Here is a 23904-nt window from a genome sequence, read left to right on the forward strand (position 1 = left end):
GGGCATGAGTGATGGTTTTTCTGGTGTTGCTTGGGAGCCATTTGAGTATCTTCCTCAGCATCTTCTTGTTGTGGAAGCAAGATGCAGTGATGGCGTTGACTTCTGCTGTCATGTTCAGTTGGCTGTCGATGATGATTCTGAGGTTCCCCTCATGTTTGTAGATCCAAGTTCGTCCGGCAACCAGTTGGAGTTCCATGGCGAGGTGTTGTTGCTGAAGATCACTACTTCTATCTTGTCGTGTTGAGCTTGAGCCAGTTGGCTTTCATCCAGGTAGCGACTGCGGTCATGCAGGGGGCAAACCTATTTCTTGTGTTGGGGATGTTTTTTGAGGGGGAAAGTATACTTTCACACCCCACATTTCTTTCCGCTGGCAAGATTTTGGTCTTTTAACCTTAGCCTTCCTTTGATACATTGAACTACATTTTTATTTGCTGTGGTAAGTGGTGTAGTCAAAACGTATTTCACGAAGAGCAAATTAAGGAATCCAAAATGACTAAATACATCTTAGAGCCAGGTTTTAATAAAACAGAACAGAAAGGCTCAAACTTTCAAAAGTCCTAAAAAGTAAGCAAAAACACAAAAGCTAAAAGGGGGATAAAAGGTACATTCAGAACATATATGTGCCTATTTGTTTTCCATTTCTACTGGTAGCCTAAACGAAAAAAACAGAAATGTGAAGGAAGTCAAGATTGAATATGGTAGAAGTGCGATGATATACGAAAGCAAGAGAGTTGTACTCCCACAATGTGGAAAAAATTGTAATACAAAAAGAGGAGTGGGTAGGGAAGTATTGCTAATGAAGGGGGAAATGAAGACATGAGCATAGCGAACCTAGAAAAGTTTGAAATTGAAGACTTTTGCCTGTGGAGTCAGAAAATGTAGTGAATTCCATTAATGTTGGAATTTAAAAGAAGTCCGGTTTATTGGATTGTGATTATCAGCTTGGTATTCACCAGGTTGCTTCTTTATGGCCCAAAGATCACAACCAATCATGTAGCCATGCTCCATTTGCCCTTTTCTGAACTTTGTTCTGAAACTTGTAACTTCAGCCTTTTCCATTGCTGTGCAAGAGAGACTTTTATGGTCCAATTTATTTATATAATTAGCCAATGCATCACCAGTCTATCACCTGGCCTTGCCTTTTTGTAATGCCAGGGCTTTGAAGGATCACACAATCAAAATATGAATCACAGTATTGTTGCAAGTGGATCACCTTTTAGCTGCTGAGACTGCCATCCATGTACTGAGCCCCTTGTTTGATGTTTGGGGCACTTCACGCTTAAGCTTTCATAATTGTTGTCCACATTGTTGGTCTTTTTCCGTTTTGAATCTGCATTTCCCTGCTCACGTCCCGACTGGGCTTTGCTTTTATCTGTTTTTTAATGCAACTGGTGAAAGTTTTGCTGAGCATTTGGAGTTACTGTTCATTGAATCGGTTGGTCACTGGAAGGAGGGGACAACTCCTATTGGGAGTTTGAATAAACGCGGCCATGTTTACTTCTGCTTGGACACTGAGCAGCGCCATTTTGGGTTAAGTACGTGCCCTAGTCCTTATGCTTAAAATCAGAGGCGCTGCGCGGACACGCCGCTGGATCGCCAAATGCGCTCCTAAGGCAAGCTCATAAGTGACCGGCAACGCTGCCGGTTCTTGCAGGGACATGGAGCAGAGACTGCTGTATGATGGGGCAGTGCTCTGCCAATTAGGTAAAGAGCTGCACTGTAGGGGTGATGTTATGGATTAGGGGAAGGAGAATGAATTTAAGTGTACATGCTGTAACTGGGCCCTTGCACATGAAGCTAAGGGCTCTTCTTTAGCGTCTGATAGTAGCGAGGCCAGTCTCGGTAAGGACAAGCACAGGTGTTTCCTTAGAGCCCTCCTGGTTAACACGCTCCCTGCAGAAGCATGAAGGACCATCAGATTAAAATTGCCGCCCTCCAGGAGACTCCCCTTCATCGCACAGAGGGTCACTGACTGAAACACACTGCTTACCCTCAAATCTTTCGCTCTTCGGCACGCACTAAACACAATGGGGTGGCGCTGCTCTGTCACACTTCGACCCCCTTTCTTCACCAAGACGCTGCCACTGACAGAGAGGGGAGGTTTGTGATGGTTCGGGGGGAAATATGGGGCAGACAGTGTACCATTGCGATGCTTTATGCCCCCAATACAGGGCAAAATGATTTCCTCAATTCCTTCTTATCTACCCTGGGAGGGTTTGCACGAGGGGACATTGTACTTCTTGGGGACTTCAATTTGATATGGGACCCTTTGGTGGATACCACACACGTCCATACGGCAGCTGGGGGGTGTTTAGCAAACCTTTGCAAGCAACTTTACGGGGGCTAGGTTTGGCAGATGTATGGAGAACTGCCCATCCCACGGCCCGAGATTACTCCTTTTTTTCTCAAGCGCACAGGACGTACTCCAGAATTGACCATATCTTTCTGAGTCGGTCTCTCAGTTTCACCCGATCTGCCTTTCAGATCACACGCCTTTGGAAATGACCCTCAATTGGCCTGCTCCTCGCTCCAATTTGTCAGGTGGTAATTTCCCAGTTACTTGTGCAGAGACAGACTCCTCGGAGATGAACTTCGAAAATCTATTAAGGACTACTTTGATCTTAATGACCCAGAACACACTTAGTTAGCTAACAATTGGGATGCCTTCAAAGCGGTCATCAGGGGAAAATGTATTGAACTAGAGGCCACGCTTAAGACGCAACGAAAAGGTGAACACCTCCTCCTCGAGAGCGAACTTCGCTCTGCTGAGGACACCCATAAGGCTTCCCCCTCAATGCAGACACTCCGTAAAGTTACCCAGGTTAAAGGGAAAGTCCAGGCGATCTACACTAATGGGGCTGAAAAAACTCTTTTACGCCTCCAGGCACGCAACTATGAGGGAGGGAACAAGGTAGGTTCATCACTGGCTCGCCCGTTACGAATACGGCAGGAGAAGAACTACATTAAACATATAGAGGATAACAAGGGCGTCCTCCAACAGACTGAACCGGGTAAGGCCAAAGCTTTCGGGGAATTCTATTGCACCTTATACTCCGTGGACCAACTGGACGTGCGCGCTCATGACCAATACTTAGGGGATCTTATCCTGCCTCAGGTATCTGCTCTCACGAACGAAGAACTGAGTAGCCCCTTCACCGCGGAAGAGGTTCAAAAGGCGATTGACTCGCTCAAGCTTCAAAAAGCACCTGGGCCTGACGGTCTCAATGCCTACTTCTATCGTACTTAAGCTCCGGATCTCGTCCCTCGCATGGTCACCCTTTTTAACAATATCGCTGCTACGCAACAGGTGACCCCCTTGATGGGCAAAGCCCTGATCTCTGTCACCCCCAAACCAGGGAAAGACCTCTCCCATTGTGCCTCTTAAATGGCGATCGAGCTTCTCAATCTGGACACCAAACTTTATTCAAAAGTTTTGGCCACGCGGCTGGAAAACGTTATGCCTTTCTTGGTACAGGCAGATCAAGCGAGCTTTGATAAGGGGAGGCAAACCCATGACAACCTTAGACGGGTCGTCCATATCATTGAGAAAGCGCAAAGGAAAGCTATTCCCACGGTTCTTCTCACGCTGCACGCGGAGAAGGCCTTTGACCGGGTGGACTGGTCCTTTCTGACCCGCACTCTCTGCTGATTCGGCTTTGCTGAATCCTTTATTGGGATGGTCACGGCGAACTACCATGCGCCGTGCTCTAAGGTCCTGATAAATGGGGTGGCTTCGAAATCAATCTTTCACGGGCTACCCACCAAGGGTGCCCCCTATCCCCCCTCCTATTTGCGCTCCGCATCGAACCCTTTGCGGAGGGCATCTGGGCCAACCCAGAGACATAGGGCGAGTACCGTTTGGCTGGAACGAGCATAAGATGATGTGCTCCTACCGGTCACAAGACCGCTATCTTCCCTTCCGGAGTTATTGTCAGAGCTTTCGGCGTATGAGTGGGCCTCGGGCTTAAAGGTGAACCACTCGAAATACTTTCTTCTGAACCTCACAGTGCCTAAGGACACTATGCAGTCTATTGAGGGCCCGACTCCCTTTCGTATCACCAACAAAGACATTACCTACCTGGGCATAAAACTAACCCCCAAGTTGGAGCATCTCTATAGGGCAAACTTCCCCCTGCTGTTGCGCCAAATTAAAGCTGACTTCCCTCGATGGCGAACGGCCTACCTCTCGTGGATAGGCCGGATAAAAGCTATAAAAATGAATATCCTTCCATGCTTACTGTATCTCTTCCAGGGCCTTCAGATTCCAGTGGATAGGGCACTGTTCTCCGAATTGAAAACAATGGTCACCAAGTTTATCTGGCAGGGGCAAAGAGCTAGACTCTCCAACCGAATGTTGACACGACTGAGGGAGGAGGGAAGGTTGGCCCTTCCGAACTTCCTGGGTAACTACAGGGCAGCCCAACTGAGGGTCATCACGGAGTGGTCTTTTTATGAGTCGGATAAACTGTGGCTTCATATGGACAGGCAAATAACGAGCAGAACGATATGGGACCTGCTGTGGAAACGCAAACAACATCGCTCACGCAATGCCTACATTAGCACACCTATGGCGACCACCTTGGGGGTCTGGGATGTCCTGAACAGATCCACTCCCCTCACCACTTTTCCATCCCCGTTCACGCCTTTACACTTTAATCCAGAATTCCCCCCGGCCTTGTACGAGGGTCCCTTTCATGTCCAGCGGGAGGGGGGGCTGTCTTGCGCTCTTTCACCTGTTCGAGGGGGTAAATTACTCTCCTTCCTGGAGTGCTCCAAGGCTTTTAAGCTCCCACCTGCTGAGGAATTCCACTATTTACAACTTAAACACTGGGCGCTGCAACCACGGGTATGGCTGGCCGCTACCCGGGAGCTGCTTCCCATTGAGAAATTTGCTTTATCTGGGGCCTCCTCGAGGGGAACCCTCTCCTTTCTCTTCTCCTTTCTACAGAAGCAGAGCGCCCCACACTCTTTGAGACACCAAAGGTTCTGGGATATGCGATTGGACACTCCACTGCAGGAGAAACAATGGGCCTCGCTAAACAGGGATATCTCCAAGTTTAACCGCTAATGTTTCTGCGGGAGGCCCACTATCAAATCATGTTTGATTGGTATCGCCACACCCAGAGGTTACACTCTATTTTTCCTAGTGCTTCAGACAGGTGCTGGAGGGGTTGCGGGCAGCTGGGTGACTTTAGACATATCTGGTGGGACTGCCCCCTCATCAAGCCCTTTTGGAAGGAGGTCCTAGCTCAAATCAAGCAAATCTCAGGTTACCCGCTTCCCAGACACGATTGAACACACACTCCCGGGGATCCAGGATACCCAGTTAAAGTGTCAGATGCAGGGGGATCGCTCGGTAATGTGGCTCTGCCTCAGGGCGGCCAAGATGGCAATGGCCACAGCATAGGAAAAGTCAGAGGCCCCCTCCCTCACACAATGGCACGCTAGATTGTGGTGGGCATTAGCGATGGAGAGGATGCCAGACATCGTCGAAGACCCCCGCAAGGGATTTGACTATGTGTGGGCCCCCTTGGTGGAATACTTATCTGAGGGCTTACCCCTGTTTGCATGCGGTCCGAGGTTACAAGCTCTCCACCTCTTTCATGTTTAGATTCCAACTAACATTCTCCAATTCTAAAAGGGCAGCCCCAGACAGAGGGGCTCTCTGTCGGCTAGGCTGTGCCCTAATACGGCAACTATTTGTGCAACTCTTTTACTGACCGTGACACCCCAGTTTATGTTTTTTATGTTCATTGGTTGGGGGAGGCGGTTTGGGTGATACCTAAATGATCTTTGCTTAAGCTAGATGGAAATTGCCGATATTTCGTTCACAAACTGTGTATGATCTATTAGCACACTGTACTCTTCGGCTGATATTGTACATCGGGGTTGACTTCCCCTACATGTTATTTTTACATACTTGTATATCTCAATATCTGTTAAAATCAGTAAAAAGATACTTGACCCCCAAAAAATCTCTGGAAGTGAGGGAAGCTCTTTTCTTCTGGCATGCCATTAAAAAAAAAAAAAAAAATATTCTGGCTCTTGCATCCGAAGGACTGTCTCCTTTAGGGTTTTGGATGAACCGTTCATATCCACTACACTACAGAAGTAATGTTGTGGATGTGAAAGGTTCGTCCACTGCATTAAATTGGTTACTATTGCCAACCTATTAATTAGGCTATTCGGTCATTCTAGAGCGTCGACTATTATGCGGTTACAAAGAACCTTTAGGACTACATTGATAGCTTTCTGCCTGTTGGGATGAAAGTTCTTGAATGGTTTGGTAATGCTGTACCTGCCTGCCATAAGTATTATTACTCATTTACTCTGTATTTTAACTCCATGAGCTCGACAATAATGTGGTTCCACTGAAGGTGCTATATAATTATTATTATTTGTATTTTTTTTGCCATTAGAGGTTGAACTCTGAAGAAACAGAGACACTAAGTGTACCGTCTCTCTGAATAAGAAACTCGGGGTTCTTTTAAGTTTATCAAGCCTTGGGCATACATGAAAGCGGTATATTGTGTCTGTGTGCTGCACAAAATGATGGTCAACTTTATGTCAAGCTAGTAATTCCATAACAGCCTACATTACATTGGTATCTTCTCACCTCCCCAAAATTATATAAATCTTGTGGGTTAAGGAAATCTGCAGCTCATTCACTTCACCTGGAGAAATGTTCCCAGTCCTGGGAGGAATTCACTGACCCTTTCCCGTTTCCTGTGTTTTAACCAATACATGCAACACCTAGCGCAGTCAACCCTTATTGGTCCGAATGGGGACTATCTGCTTATAAGCCTGAAAATTCTGTATAACAGTAGTGGCAGGATTGGAGGAGCATGCAAACATTAGGTGTTGCAAGCTTGCTGGCTAGCCCTAGCCTCCTGCTTTGCCTATGAGAGGAGTATGTACTGGTCTTTTCTGACAAAACAGGGTTTGGTGTTTGTCCTCAGGGTTTCATGGAGATCTGGGCCCCAGTGTAGGCGAGAAGACATTGCACCAGGAGAAGAATCTGTGCTACCCGCCCTACAAACTCAGCTTACGTTTCAGAATCAACCAGTAAGCCTTGCTGCCATGACATGTGAAGATAGCCTACCTTTCAGTCATCAGCTGGACTACATAGTCCTAGATGGCCCAACTTGATCCACAGGAATGCCTCCACAAGGTATACCTAATGGGGGTTGTGTTCCCTCTGGACTGAGATCACCCAAGTGGTGCAGTACAGCTGACTCAGAGAAAAAATCACTGATAGCATCATCTGAGTCTTGGAGCCACCACTTTATCTCCTGTCATTGAGAGTGGTGAGCTTTACCCATTGCATGCCTGTAAAGTGCCTCAGCCTCTAGCACTTCAATCACAGAGGAACAGGGGGCGCTGATTTTCACATATTAAACATGGAATATGGTCCTGCTGGCTGGAATAGGTCACTAAGAACTTAAATAGATGATATGAACTGATAGCCTACATACTGGGCTAAACAAAATGGATGATTGGTCAGGCCTACTGTTACATCTCTGCCATATGAAAATATGTACCTTGGCTTATGGACTGTTATATATGCTGCACAAGCCATTCTTGGCTGCTCAATGAGATCTCTTTTAACCTTTCATGTATTGATGCGGATAAGTGCTCCCCCTTAACTTATTTCTTTTTGTCCTGTAATTTCCTTAGATGGTGTCACTTTTGTATCTAATTTCTCTTTGCCTTTGGCTCTACTGGATTCAGATTGCCGATGCGCATTCCTTCCACTACCAACTGATTACTTTGTGACTTTTTCTATCCTTTCTGATTTATTATGCGTTGTTCTGCTGTCACTTTATTGTCACTGAACGCATGATACATTTTACTTTACATTAGAATTATGAATAGTGACAATTCTACTTGACCCATGGTATCCCAACTGGGACTATATTTTCTGCGCTATTGTGCCGTTTCTCTACTGCTCGCAATGTTGTTATACATATGAACAACCCAAATAGATTGGGTCACTCACAATTCCTGTACGATCATGAGTCATTACATGAATTTACCATGATGCCTTCTTAACTATGGCGACTATTCGCCCGCAGAGATGAGTAACCTGTTAACAAGGTCTGAGCATGCGCCCATCCTTACCCATCCGGACTTCCGTCATAATTCCGTTGCTCCCAGCCTTGACGCACCTTAAGACAAACCCAGCTCCCGCATCCATTGAGCGTCCCCTTTTTGTGATCGCACCTAATACGGAATCCTCCTTTAGGGATCCTTTACAGATCCGGGCAAGGTTATCCTCACATGCCCTCTTAACTACACCTGAGCACTCTAGGACTCTGCTAAGCCTTCCACCGACCCGGCACGGGTAAGTGTTTTTACTCAACATACTTTTTAGCAAGTGCCAAATTTGTTATCACCATGATTAACTCGAATCACCCTTTTTATTCAAACCGCACTTGGAGCGGATCCATTCCATTACTTTTCGCCGCTTGATTTAAATCATAATTGAAAATTAGAGCTTGTCATTATGAGTTAATAACGGGGGTATGTTTTTTACAACTATTGTATATCTAGTTCCTGTACAGTGATAATTATTTTCAACAATGCTGGACTTGTATGGCATGGGCAACTTTACTTCATTTCACCAATTGTGATTCCATTCATGACTGTTTTGTGTCCCCACACATGTGTTGTGTTCCCACACATGGAGCGTCAGTCAATTTGGCACATGGAATTCCTTGCAAAAAAGCAGTTACGTGCATATCAGGGTACACCAAATCAGTATAATAGATTGAGATCTGCTGACATTCCCTTGATCTTCCTTTTATTTTCTTCACATCCTTCCTCCTTTTTCCCTTCCTATCCCCTTAAGTCATTTATTGTTCTCTTATCTCCTCCACAGGCATAATTCTCAGGCATAAATTCTGTGTCCTGATGATGATCCCCCTTATTGTAAATGGGGATCGAAACGTCGTCAACCGCAGTGTTTTGGCTTGATTTTCTTAACTATATGTGTACTAAGCGATGACACTTTTTCATGTATTGTGACTTATAAGTGTATTGTATTACAAGTCACCGACATGCCTGAAATTTGGAAATCCTTTGATTTCCGCATTGTGTTACCCCCTAATTCATTTATGTTTTAATTTTTCTAAAATGATTGTCAATAAAAGTCTCCACTTGGAGTAAACAGACATAGTTTTTCATTGCAATTTCTATGATATTGTTGGACTTGGCCCTTTTTGCAGGGTCATCCCTAAACTTTTTGCCTTCCTCCTGTATTTTTTCTGACCTGTTGATGGTTGCTTTATGACTCTGGGCACCTTACCACTGCTGATCGTGCTAAGGTGCATATGCTATCCCTATGGTAAAATGTATACATTGATTGGTGTCCATGTTTGGCTTATTTGGTTTACTATCAGCCCCTAGTAAAGTGCACCAGGGTGCCAGGGCTTGTAAATACAAATGCTGCTGGTGGGCTTGCAGCACTGGTTGTGCCACCCACAGAAGCGGCCTAGTAAAATGTGTCTAGGGTCTGCCACTGCAGAACCTGCGCGCGGTCTGGTACTGTCGCGCTGATTGCGCAAGTGCACCTACTTGCCAGTCCCCAACCTTCACTTAACTACATATTAGTCACCCCTCTGGTAGGCCCAAGGGCAGGGTGCATTGTAGGTATAAGGTAGGACATGCCCTGATGTGTGTGGCATGTCCTAATGGTGAATTACAGCCATTTTCGTTTTTCACTATTGAAGGCTACCTGCTCTCCATCGGCCAGAATGGGCTGCTGGAATTACTACACGCTGTAATCCCAGTGGACTCAGAGAGCATGGTAGAAAGTCAAGTTTAGTATGCCTGAACTCAGAATAATAAAATACTTCTTTTAGTAAAGTTTATTTTAATATCCTGTGTTTGTAAATACTACTTTTAGAAAGTTAGTATTTACTGACCTGGCCATTTCAGTCTGCCTCTGCTGTGTGTGTTCTGCCTAGTAACAGTAAAGGAGCAGGGCTGGGGAATTCCAGGAGACAGGCTGGCTGCCAGGTGGTGGGTAGAGAGATTACACCAGGATGGGTGGGAGGAGTACACCTTTGACTCTGAATAGACCTGTGCTCTGCCACCACAATGCCGGCTCCGCCCCCTGTGGAGCGGCTGATGTCTCTGCCCTGCTGCTGAAAGGAAAGAGCAGAGTCACCACAACAAAGTGCTCCAGAACTGGACTGAGCCAGGCCCAGGCCCCCTGGCGACAAGGAACAAAAGAATTGTGCTATAAAAGAAGGAGTCCTGCTCCTAAGAAAGCAGATCCTGTTTGCGCCAAGAAGAAACTCTGCCTGAAGAGAAGGACCTGGGAAAGCTGCATGGAGGACTACTGTCTCTGACCTGTGAGACTGGCCTGTGGTGGGTGCCTTGCTGCAAGAAGGAGAGGAAAAGACTAAAGGAAAAGACTTTTTAATCAACTTGGGCTTTAAACAATCTCCAAGGGCTTGCTGGTGAACTTGCCCCCTGAACTGCGCCCCAGGAACAGTGGGTGCTACCTTCCCCCAAGGAAAAGAGGAGCTGCTGGAGGTGATCCTGTCACGCTGACCCCCAGAGAACCTCTGTGCTCCCCTCTCTCTCCGAGCCCCGCGACGTCTGCCACCGGGGCTGCTGTGAGCACTACCAAGGCCGGCCTACCTGGCCCTAGCCCAGCAAGCAACTGCCCCCCGAGCCGTAGCTCGCAACGCAAAGAAGAGACCCCAGACGCCCAAACGCCGAGCCTCTGCGACCCTGCGCCGCTGAGATCCCTGTGAGGGCACCGAGCACCTGGTTCGCCACCCTGAGGAAAGCCGACAGCGCTGCAATGCGCTAAGAACCACTCCAGAGCCGCCCCTCCCGCTCCTGAAATCATCGTGGCCACTGAGATCCTCCCCGAGCGCCCCACGAAGCCTCACCGTCCCCTGGAGATCCGGGACTGAAGTGCGACGTGGGACGCCTTTGTGCGGGACTACGAGGCCGCCACAAACCCCCTCTACAAAGAACCACGGTATTGTGATCAGCGCGCCTTGGTACGACTCGTACTGTCCTTTGTACGAGCCGTACCTGCTCTGCCGTCCGTGTGCGGTGCGTCCCTGCATCTGTACGGTCCATACAGCACCAGAAGCATTGCCGGCGCTCACGCGGGAAGCGTGAGGTTTGGCACAAGACGGCCCGAACGTGTACGACGCGTACCTACGAGGGTACGGTCCGTACGGTTCGCGTCCAGCATACGCGTCCTCACGCGAGAAGCGTGAGAAACGGCACGACACGCCCAAATAGCGGTACGAAGCGTACCGGAGGCGCTACGAAGCGCACAATACCCCAAAGAAGCTTATTTTGAAGAGAATAGTGCCGTTCTAAGAACTGTGGACTGCCTGAAAGCATTGAAAGTAACTGGAACTTTATTTAAGTGAGAGAACTGTATTTGGATATCCTGCTTGAAGAAATCTTTTATATAAAGAACTTTATTTTGATATAAATACAGCCTTGTGGCTTTGTGTGGTGGGGTGGTGATTATTGTGTGGGATACCTTGAATGCTTAACCTAATGCCCTCTGGAATCTAGCCTGACTGCTCGCGCCACGTTACCTAGAGGGTGAGCAGGGGTTATTTTTAAAGAGGTAATCCTACGCCCTGACTTAGAGGAAAGGGTCCCTGCTTGTCGCAAGTGCATACCTGCGCCAACCAGAGACCCCGGATTCTAACAGATATTATAACCAGTTCCCTTTTGGAAGGGACTTTTGTTCTAACAATATAAATGGAATGGGTCATTATCATTCCAGAATCGTTTTGACCCATCCCTCTGGCTCTTGTGGTTCCAGAGATATCCTAGATTAAAGACAAAGTTTACAGCAAGCCTAAAAGACCATGTCCGAGTTAGTCCTGGTTGCAACATTCACTTCAATTCTTCCTCCTGGTTTTGTGGTTGCCACGTGTCCTGTGGGTATGCCTACCACTGGAAAAGCTTAACCAGTCGATTTTGATATATAGGCCCTAAAGGAGACAATACCCCATAGACTACCTAGCAAGTACTGCTCATTAGTCCATTTAGGCCTTGCCAAAAATAAAACTACAATTTGGGTCCTGAAATGTTGATTAATTCTTGTGACATAAGACACTTGGAGAGTAAGCCTGTCTGGATCCAGTGGTCTTGTATCAAGTCACTAATATATCATCAACTTCAGTACCAGAGACTCTTTGCTTTTTGGGATCCAAGATTATTTTGGTGGTTGGTTTAGGGATTTACATTTTTGGGGGATGGAATTGAGTTTTGCATCTGTAGCTCTTCTTTCAGAATCTTCAGTGAGAGATTGCTCCTACTAAGAACTATAGGCAAAAGGTATTTCAAAATTTCTAGAGATGTCCCAAAGCAAGCCTCACCCTGCTTCTAGTGTTAACTGAAATTTAGGGCCTTATTTAGAGTTTATCATCATGTGGCTCATATCCCGCCTGCCTTTATTACAAGTCCTACAGGATATAATGCACTTGTAATAAAGCAGACCGGATGTCAGTCACGCTTGAGATGTAGTAATATCCGCCAAACTCTAAATCAGGCCATAGCACCCAGTGTTAAGGAGCTTTTATAACGTTTGTAGTATCTCATCCCAGAATGAGCAAGCCCCTTTTGATTTTATAATTGTAGATTTTTAAACTGAATTATTTACTTAGCTGTAAAATATTATTATGTATTTTCTAAAACAAAGTAATGATTAGACTTTGATGTTTTTAAAGTGATATGTACTGCATCATACTAAATGCGAGTTTAGGGGCGCAACTTGGTGAAGTTCCGTTCGTTGGCCCGTACATTGACCTCCATCTAGGTCAGAGACCCAACATCGTGGTTGCCTAGGGTGCCTGGAGACCCCCACACCTTACTCCATGGTGGCCCTGACCCCCTTTGCTGCCATTATCGTCCCCTAGCTGCACAGCGTATTCAAGCCTTGCGGCCCCCGGGCTCCTGGACGGTCAGCCGTGGGCCACTGGACGATTCTGGCTGCCTCACTTGTGAGGCCCTTGCTATCTCCGCAGTGGAGTGGATGGATCCCGATTTAACATTTGAGGCCTACCTGCCCCGTCGGACCCAAAGACAGAAGTGCCCACTCAGCGATCCTGCGCTGCGAGCCAGTGAGTGGCAGCTGAGTTGTCCCGCGCTGCGCTGCTGGCTCGTTCCAGAAGGGGCTGGACCCAGGGGGACATTCAGTAGAACTTGGCCTTATATCTGACAGCGCTCTTGTGCCCCACTCACTGCATCTGCCCTGGTGCCCGACTCGAGCCATGTGGGGAGAGCGACATACGCGGCACTGATCGGCAGCAGCCTTGAAGCCTGGAGCCCGACCCTACCTTAGAGCTGTGCCTACTGACATATGGCTGAAGGCCCCGCTGCTCCCAAGCTGAGCCCGAGTCGGATCTCGGCCCTCTCCCTCACTCCTGAACTCCACTTCACAAAAAAGTTGCGCGGCCCTGGCTCTCCTCCTAGCCAAACACATGCTTACAGTCCTGTGGCGATCGCTGACTGCTCTATCGCTAGCGGCTTGGCACGTGGCATTGAAGGAGCCCTACGCTATGCGGAGGTCCAACATCTCCTCAAACGTCCCATCTCTCCTCAGTGGGCTACCCTTCTCACACAATTTTTTTATTTATTTGTTTGCAAAGTTTTATATAGAGCTGGCTAGACCCAGTGGTATCAGAGAGCTTTACATGAGAATCAGTGAGTTACAGGTTCCATAATTACATAGATAAGTATAGACATAGGAGAAAAGAAAAAACATGAGATTAAACAATAATGTGAGATTATTAGCACGTACACGCCTCTTATGGGAAGTGAAGTGGTAGAGGGGGAATGGTAAATGGGGGTAGGGAATGCAGGGAGGAAAACACAATGGGGAGGCGAGGAAAACAATGTCGATGTCCGGCTGGGTAGGTGCCAGCCGAGGGGTGAGCCAGAGCCAAACTCCTCTATAGCTGCATATGACCGCTCCACCGGGCATCAGCCAAAGTTGCACGGGCACCGCAGCATTATTTGCAAAGTTTTATATAGTGTTGTCTAGACCCGAAGGTATCAGAGCGCCTTACATGAGGATCAGTGAGTTACAGGTTCCATAATTACATAGATAAGTATAGACATAGGAGAAAAGAAAAGAACATGAGATTACACAATAATGTGAGAATATTAGCGTGTACATCCTTCAAGAGGTGGGAAATGATGATCTCCCCCTGTGAACCATGCTGGCCAAACCAGTGGTCATCACTTGCCACGCGCACGTGTTGGACTACATATCTGAAGACCTTGATTGATGTGCTGATTCTTGCCCTCCCTAGTTTGTACGACAGGAAGGGTTGCCTGGGAGGCTTTTCTCTTCTATCCCCACCCCTCCTCTCAACATGGACCCACTCAGCTGCAGCTCCTGCCCAGCCGCACTTAGTAACACCATCTCAACAAGCACATCTACCTAGGTTTACGCATTTCTCTCTCAACAGTCTCAGCCTGCCACCGCTATCTCTATTACATGCCCAGTTCCTATTCTCACCCCCAGTTTACATTGCGGCAGGGTGTAAGTAGTACTCACCAGCCCATACCAATAAATCCTTCATGATCTTTGTTGATATACGCATACTCTGTATATTCCACTCTACAATTTTGCTACATCAATGTGTGTTTACATGGCATGCTCGCCAGCAGTGTATCTTGGGAAGGCATACCTTGCTGCAAATGTTGTTTTTAATGGAACACCCAATAAATACATTTAAAAATAAAAATCATACTATATGTGAGTTTTCATCTCTTCCTCTATATCAAGTATTGCTTGCCACGTTGCTGTTGTGACACTTAGATAGACAGCTACCCCAAAACAGTAACTTGGTTGTGCTGTTAAAATACATTTGTTTTTCGATCCTGGAACACCAGTAGTAAACGTCGGTTCTCGCCCATCCCAATACCAAGAAGCCCCGGACTACACCAGAACACTCGCAGCCTTTATCTACAATAGGCTTGGAAACAGGTCTTTCACATTTCTTGCTTTCATTCAGAGTTTTGTTCTGGGCAGATTTAGGAGTTTGTTGTTTGACTAACTTTTACTCTTTGGCCAAAGGGAACTGACATAGTTTCTTTCTCGTCCAAGTTATTTGAGCTGGTTGACAGTAATGAGATTATCACTAGAGCGTTTTCTAGACTTTTTTCTTTACCATTGGATAGAATCACACATCTCTCTTATTGTTATGAATTAAAAAGGAATACTTTCCAAAAAGGTGCTATCGCCCTGTAGAACAGAATAGAGGTTTCTTCTGTGAACTTCTAGAAATACATAAATTTTTCCAGAGTATGAAAAAATGGCGAACCTACTTGCATTTGAGTGCATGGCTGACAGCATGTGCTTGGGACCACACAGTCTGAGTAATATATTCAAATGATGCTTGACATAAACTGTCTTTATTCCCACTGTGTCTTCTAGTTTGTCGTGTTTTAAAAAGAAGAGATCCGTATTTACAGTATGAACAGTACTTCAGTTGTTTTAATTAACTAAGTCTTTAAATGAAATATGTTAGCAGTTCTCCTTAACTAACTCTACCCTACCATGCACAGCCCACAAATGTCCTTCACGGTTTTTTTGATGACTGTTTGAAATTCATAACCATTAATTATGACGTGCAAGGAATGTAGAGCACTAGGACCAAGGATGCTTAGGAAGACACGATATCTACTAGCGTCACATATTTTTAACTTCTAAAGTAGAAGTCCTATTCCAGCCAGAGAATGGAGGCCGTGCACAAATTGGAATTACAGCAAATGACTGACGTTTCATAGATTTTGCAAAAAGTTCGACATTCTATTGTATCAGTTTTGATAATTACTATTTTACAGGTCAACAGCAAGGACAGGAAGGAGGATTGAAACTGCAGCAAGCCACATTAACCCCAGTGACCGTTTCAGTTGGGGGAATTAGTAATGCCACAATTAGTGCTCTTAGTCCAGACCAGATCGCCCAAGTGCAATTGCAGCAGTCCCAGCAATCTTCAGACCAGGAAGTAACACCTGGCAAAAGGCTCAGAAGAGTTGCATGCTCATGTCCGAACTGCCGGGAAGGTGAAGGAAGGTACACATCTACTCATTTGTAGACGTTTATGTCTCTTTATTTTGCTTAAACAGTTATTTACGCAATTAATACATTTGATGTTGATTTGAATGCATTGCTTTAATGGTTATGATCACTGTTTTATTTTAATTATGAACTTTACATTTATTAGGCTAAACTAGGTTTAACTTTTTCATTTTGTTAGAAGCACTAATGAACCAGGAAAAAAGAAGCAACACATATGCCACATTGAGGGATGTGGAAAGGTTTATGGCAAGACGTCTCATTTACGGGCACACCTACGTTGGCACACGGGAGAAAGACCATTTGTTTGCAACTGGATTTATTGCGGCAAAAGATTTACACGGAGTGATGAGCTTCAGAGGCATAGAAGAACTCACACAGGTGGGAATGTCTCAGATTTAATTTAAGTATATTGTTTTTGAACTTACAGTTCAAATAAATGTGATGAGAAACAACTCGAGATCTTGATTGTAAGAATTACTGCTAAAGGGCAAAGAGAACCAAGTTTGTTCTCTTATCTACTGGCCTCTTATTACATGCCTCCAGGGTCAGATGTTTGTTATGTAGCTGTGCATGTTCTTCTTTGCATTGTAGTATGAAAGAAGGCCCTAAACTTTCATTAAAACCACATGTATAGCACATGTAACTAAGAGAAACCAAAAGCTCTTGGCTTTCTTTGTACCTATGGTACTGAAACATATTCACAATCAGTTACTGCTTTTCCAGTAATGTAGACATTAGATCCACTCTGTATATTATATGGTAAAGGAAAGCGTTATTTTTAGTTTTTCGTTGATTATTAAAATGTTACATCCTTATTAAAATATTGCATCCTGTGTGAATCCTGGACAGAGCAAGTATTTCCTATTACCCCACTACAGAATGTTATGGGAGACCATTGTGGAGATTTACACCACTGTATTATGAAGCAGTGGCTATCTAGCTGCGGGATAGTACTGGTGCTGCCACGCTTCTTGACTATCATGGGATTCTGTCTTGTATTTATAAACAATACAGTATTTCCACATAAGTGTTGAATACACAGTACATATTTTACAGTGTATTTTAGAAATCTGCCTTAAGGAGGAAACCTTTTTCTTTTAGTTTTTATCATTTTGAAGATGAACCTGATTAAGAAAAATGAGTCCTAACATACATTTCAGTCAAAACGCAATTGTCTAGCCATCTTATAGGATTGAAAAACAGAAAGTAAAATCGGAGACTGAATTTAGTACCAAAGCACTCAAAAAGAAGTCCTATAGAGTTATCAAATTCAATTATTCCCATAAATGTTGATTCAAATCCCTTCTCTCTTGGTGGTGACAAGTACGGTGACTTCCACTTCATGAAAAATTGTAATGTCATTGGAAAATATTGTAAAAAAAATGTGTGTTTTTTGTATATGTACTTACAGCCCTGAAGAAGTCACCGCGAAACACGTGTTGGCTGTTTCTCTGTTGAATGCACGTTGCTGATGACAAACGTTTGGTTTTCGTCTCATTTGAATCAACATGTATGGGAATAATTGTGATAACTAAAATTACTCTTGGACTTTTTGAGTGCTTTGGTACTAAATATTTTCTCTCGTTTTCATGGAGGTATTGTATATCGACATGTTTTAAGGCACCTATGATAGTAAGGTGCTATTGTACCACTATAGCTCCTTCCATATATGGTTCACAAGTCTTATATATATTCCCTATACTATAAATTCTGAGATGTACAGTTCTTAAACCACTACTACCCTTTCTAATTTTGATAAAATCTTAAACTCTTTCATTAGACAAAATAAAAGTTGTATATGGTCTCTTTAAGAATTTCTGTAACTCCATGTTCACAGCACATGTGGCTGTGGGCACACATGCTCTGGATGCTCCTGCTATGTAGTGTTGGGCTCAGACGTCCGCTACTTGTTTTGTTTGTAGAAGTCTTTTGAGTCCTAACGTATAGCGACTCCACTGTTAGTTGGTAATGCGCATAGGTATCGGCTCCATTGTTAGATGTTTTTCGCACAGCGAGTAAGTTGACTGATGGAGTAGGGTGTAGGACATCCTGATGACAATTCGTGAAAGTGTATCACGAAAGGAACTAAATCTGTAGCAACTACTGACTCAGGAAAGCAAGTGGATGCATGTGAATCTACAACACTACATGCTATGAACAGATGCTCACAGCAGGGCTGTGGAATTTAATAAAATATCTACTTCTCCATGGGGCAGGTTGTGTTAGAAATGGGGGTCTCTAGTTGGCAGAGCTACGTACCTTTGTCCAAATAGGGACCCTTGCTTCTAGTCATGGTAAGGGGGATATACACTTTAGATAACCCCTGCTCACCCCCTGGGTAGCATGGCACGAGCAGACTGATTTATCCCACAGGGAATGTGTAAAGTATTTGTACTCAAAACACACAGTAATACATTGATAACACCACAAATGGATACCACACCAATTTAGGAAAAATAAAGTATCTTTATATAAACTCAACCAGACCAAAACGTCAAAAATCCAACATACATGTAATAAGAATAGGACTTTTAAAAGGTTTCAAGCAACTTGGTCCATAGAAAACTATGGCTGCATGATTCTACACAAAGTACCTGTAGATGCATCAAAATTCACAAGGCTAAACCGCTGCAGAGTAGGGAAGCGTTGAGAAACAAAGAAATGCATCATATCCTGAGTCTTCGGGGAGGCGATGCAACAGTTCTGCTGCACTCAGGAGAAGTGATGCTTCGAATCTGGACTGTAGAGGGAAGTGATGCATTGACTCCAACACGGTTCTGGTCTGCAAGTCATGTATCAGGAAAACGTGCCGCACGTGTGCGATAAGTGGAAATCCAGGATGTGCTGGCGATCGTTAAGGTGGATAAAAAAACAGGGGAATGATTCTGTTAGGGAGTATAGGGGTGAGAATCCTAAACTATATTCAAAACATAATACCTCTGACACCATTGATACCTATCTTATTTTACACCAGTTGGATTTTTTGTTTATCCCTGGGTTGCTATTGAATACACATCAAACGTAGTTTTTGGTTACCCCATGCAAAAGCTTCCGCGGCTGGATCGAAGGACCACTGCGAGAGACTGGCAGCGTGAGAACTATAGAAATGTATTCCCTGCTCCAGGCCCCTTCACTATACGAGTGCCCGAGCGAAGTACGTTGCTCCGCCGCTTCCCGCTCGATCTCAGTCAGGGGACGAGAAGAAGCTTTTGCATGGGGTGATTCCCCCAAAGGCCGCGACTTAAGCCACACGCCAGGATTCTCAACCCAAGACCATTATCGATTGTAGAACCAAGAAGTTTCACGCCATCTAAAGACCAGAATTGGTACCACCAGTCCTCCTTGTCAAACATCCACCCTGATGAAGACCTCTGGTATAAGAAGCGCCACGCAGAAGGTCGAAACGCGTTGGTTATACTTTTTTGAGGGGCGAGCCTAAAGAACCCAGGACAAATCTATGTCCAGAACTTTTGACAGCTTAGAGCTCACTTTGCACGGCCCTACTCTGGGTTCGAACTTTGAGGCGACCTCTCACTGGCTTATAAAAAATTAGTGTATTGTGAGGACCTTTAATGTAAGGAGTCCCCGTACTTCCATTTAGGAAAGGAGTAGGACTATCCTTTGCCTGTAGAATTGCACAGTTTTATGTTTGTAAATTGTACAGTTGTTTGTCTTGAGAAATGTACAGATATAAGTTTAATGTAATTATGGTTTATATGTCTTGAGTATTTATTTCTTCTTGTACATAATTTACACACTATTCTAAGTAACAGGCTAGTTTTCTAGCAAGCCCTGCACAGGGACAACATGCCTTGGTGAAGACAAAAACTACGTTTGATGTGTATTCAATTGCAACCCAGGGATAAATAAAAAATCCAACTGGTGTAAAATAAGATTGGTATCAATGGTGTCAGAGGTATTATGTTTTGAATATGGCGATCGTTAAGGCGGCGGCAATCAGCACTGCATCAGTTTCTTCGGCCGCGATCCCACGATGCGTCGGTTCTAGCAGCCGCGACAGGCGCTGCGTCGTCTCTGCAGAAGCGCAGTGATGTGTGGAGCTTCTTCTCTCACGGCGGTGCTGTGTCGGGAAAACAGCTGCAAGAAGGGTGATGCGTTGATTTCTTCAGTTCTTCAGGTTTCTTACAGCTCCCAACAGCAGGAACAACCTCCAGAGGCCCCAAACTGGAATAGGCACCTCCTGGCCTGTCTGACCTCTCAGCAGCAGCAGCAGAGTTCAGGAGAGCTGGGGGTGAAGTCTTTGTGTCCCTGAGACTTCAGAACAGGAAGCCAGCACACACAGGCCCTTGGAGATTCTTCTTCAAGCAGGTGCACTGCAAAGTTCCAGTCTTTGTCCTTTCCTTGGCAGAAACAGCAACTGCAAGCCAACCCCACACAGCAAAGGGGCAGTGCTCCTCCTCACTGCTCTTCAGTGAGGTAAAGGTTCCTCTTGAGTCCAGAATTGATCTAAAGTTGTGGGGTTTAATGTCTACTACTTATACCCAGTTTTGTCTTTGTTCTGTGTGTGCAAGGGTCTCTGAGCCCAGTCCAAACCAGTTCTGTCCTCACTGGTGCGGTATGACCACAGGGGTTGGAAACAGCATTGTGCAAGGGAGACAGGCCCTATTCAGGTACAAGGAAATCTCCTCCCACTACTCTAAATGCAACCACATCCCATTCTGCTCAGCTCGGAGTCATCCAGAAAGGGCCAGGCACTCCTCTACCTCCACCCCCCCAAGCCCCAGTGGCTGTCTACAGTGAATGCACATCTCCAGCCCCTGTCACTCCAGACCCCAACAGTCCATTCACAAACAGAGGCACGCAGAATGGTTAAACAAGAAAATGTCTACTTTCTAAAAGAGACATTTTCAAACACACAATTTAAAAAACATCTTTACTGAACGTGTTATTAAATTCTTGCCCCAATGGAATGTTATACTTGTAAGATGGTACAAAGTATTTCCCATTCCATCCCATGGGACAGACAGCCTTTCAATAGTGAAACACTAAATTGGTAGTATATCACTATTAGGACATGTCCCACACACCAGTACATGTCCTGCCTTTTACATACACTGAACCCTGCCCATGGGGGTACCTTGGGCCTATCATAGAGGTGCCTTACATGTAAGAAAAGTGAAGGTTAGGGCCTGGCAAGTGGGTGCACTTGTCAGGTTGACATGATAGTTTAAAACTGCGGACAGACTCTGCAGTGGCAGGTCTGAGATACCTTTTCAGGGCTACTCATATGGGTGGCACAATCAGTGCTGACTAGTAGCATTTGATTTACGGGCCCTGGCACACTCCATGCACGTTACTGGGGACTTGCCAGTAAATCAAATATGCCAATCGGGGAGAACCAATTGTAATAACAATTTACACAGGGAGCCCTTGCACTTAGCTGTTAGCCCGAAACCGGTCCCAGGATGCTTGTTTCCGGTCCAGGGAAGACATGGCTTGGCAGTTCCGGCTGGATTGTTCCCATGAGGCACAGGGTCGAGACTGATTTGCATATAGCTGTGTCTGAACTGGGGTGGCAAAGTGAGCTAAAGAATGATGATGGATTCAACCCAGATCTGTGACTGGGGGTGAGTGTTTGAAAAGTTTCAGCACTCCGTCCATCATCTCCTTGTGTTTGCTTTGTAAGCACTTGCACTTTGACACAGATCAGCAGTGGCAAAGTGCCCAAAGCATCTGAGCCAGCAAAAACGAAAGCCAGCACAGCATCAAAAATACAGTAGGTAGAGGCAAAAAGTCAGGGGAAACCACGCCAAAGATGCCAAGTCTACCAGCTTGCTTCTTAAATGTACTTGTCCTGTAACAAAATCCACTTGTCCCGTTTGGTGCCCTGTAGTGCGGCAACAAATTATAGCAGCCGTCTCATTATATGAGATCACTGACAATAGCCTCTCTGATTATGCCAGGGCTCATACTAAAGTAAGGTCTGAATACTAGCAATTCCCTTATTTTGCCACCTTTCAGTAGATCCGCATACTGGGATTGAAGGTAGCAGTAAGCAATAGTTCCAGGGCTGGAATGCCCTTTTGAGTCTGAAACTTACTAACTTGCATGTTTTAGGGGTTTTCAGCAGATCTTCTCTTTTCTTAACCCATACTGAGGAAGGTTGGAAATTTACCACTTGACAAGTGCAGAAGTAAAACTTCTTCCAGGGTTGTGAGAAAAAGTGGTTGGAGGGAAAGTGAACTTGTTACCACTCAATAGATTTTTGCATGAGCAAATCTTCACATGCCTATTTTGACATGCTAAAATGGGGTTCACAAATATTTTCTAGAAGTGGGATATCGAGGCCTGTTTCTGTAAATTTTTGTGATTTCTTGAAAGCAGTAAATCTGCACGAATTCATGGGCATATATCATGGATGCACCATTGTGATTTTCATTAAGAAATGGGCATCTAATTCGGTCTGGTGCTAGCCAAAATCTTTTATTTTTATTGAAAGTGTATCTCTTGCTTTATTGGCGGCTTTCACTGTGACAGGATTCTGCTCTTTCACAAGAAGGATATCAGCACACAAAGTTTTGTTCACTGCCAGGAACTGCTGTCGCAATGTGTACTTTTGGAGGCCAAAAATATTTTTTTATTTTACCAATGTTTGATATAATGGCGAGGGTCCGGCAGCTCCTACAACAATAAATAAAGTATTACAAAAACCATGTCAAAACAAGACACGCATTGACAAAACCAAAACGCTGACCACCAATTGCCAATGCCGGTTTATTTTCATGTTTCCCATAATCTTGTTGAAACTGATTACACAAATTTTCCGTTATGAATATTTTTTGAGAAATACTAGCATGTATCAAAACATTTTACTAACTGATGCTTCAAAGAAATGGTACCTGAAATTTCCAGAAATTTAGCAAAAACTTTTTTTTTTCCTAGTTGCAATAAAGAATCGTCAATTTTGCTTGCAAGCGTCTGTAGATATTTGCATCTTATTAGATAGCATTTCAAGAGCATTGTATGTAGCTTCACATTTTTAAACTTAGCAAACATGTACACATTTGTATACACAAACCATTGTCAGTAGTGCAGCGTAGAGCTACAATATTTCCTCTGAGCACTCACCCTAATAATAGAGGCTTTATATTAATGAACTATAAATACAAGTTCAAATAGCATTAACATAAGGGCACAAATATTACCTTAGCAGCAGACAATTCCCTTCCTTGATCCATATTGTCTTAGTGTAAACTGGCAGCCAAAGGGTTTGTGCTACAGGGGGTTGGGCCTACTTGTCCCGAAGACAAAATAAACATATAAACCTATTGTCCTTGACCCCAAACAATATGTCCTGGGCGTCGGCTATCAATTGGTAGCATGATTGGCTGTAGATACACATGCTCTGCACAGACTGTAAAGCAGTACTCCTTTAAACAGTGGTCAGCCAGTGGATGGTGCAGATGCTTGAAATAAACTCTTAGGAACCATTTGGCCAACTCTGGCTTGCTGGCAAGCTGGGACATCCACATAGTAGTGTTAAGTTAATGTGTGTGGAGTGAACCATGTAGCTGCCTTTCAAGGAGATGTTGCACAGGAAAGCCATATTGGCCCCTTTCTTATGAGAAGAATGTGGTCTGGACTGGAGAACATTCTCTTGGCTTTGAGGTAGCAGGTATGGATGCTCTTGACATCCATGACTGTAAAATGCACAAAAGATTTCCAATTTCAAAATTGAAAACAACCTACCAAAACCAACATACTTCTTTTTGGTCTGTTAACAGCCACACCAAACATTTTCCAAATTAATGGTAGAGGTAGCAGCCTTGCCTCTAGAGTTCTCACTGTCAGTCCTT

At 44.9% G+C, this 23904-nt stretch overlaps 1 protein-coding gene across 2 annotated transcripts in view; it reads left to right on the forward strand.

Moving 5' to 3' along the window:
* Positions 1-23904, forward strand: part of SP4 (Sp4 transcription factor) — a 105652-nt gene that overhangs the window by 39015 nt on the left and 42733 nt on the right. For both annotated transcript variants that reach the window (XM_085631594.1, XM_085631593.1), the window contains exons 4-5: positions 15850-16081; positions 16266-16465. In XM_085631594.1, the coding sequence (XP_085487720.1) occupies positions 15850-16081; positions 16266-16465 (432 nt within the window). The remainder of the gene's footprint in view (positions 1-15849; positions 16082-16265; positions 16466-23904) is intronic.

Source organism: Triturus cristatus, chromosome 10 (assembly GCF_964204655.1).
Source record: "Triturus cristatus chromosome 10, aTriCri1.1, whole genome shotgun sequence".
Lineage (NCBI taxonomy): Eukaryota > Metazoa > Chordata > Amphibia > Caudata > Salamandridae > Triturus > Triturus cristatus.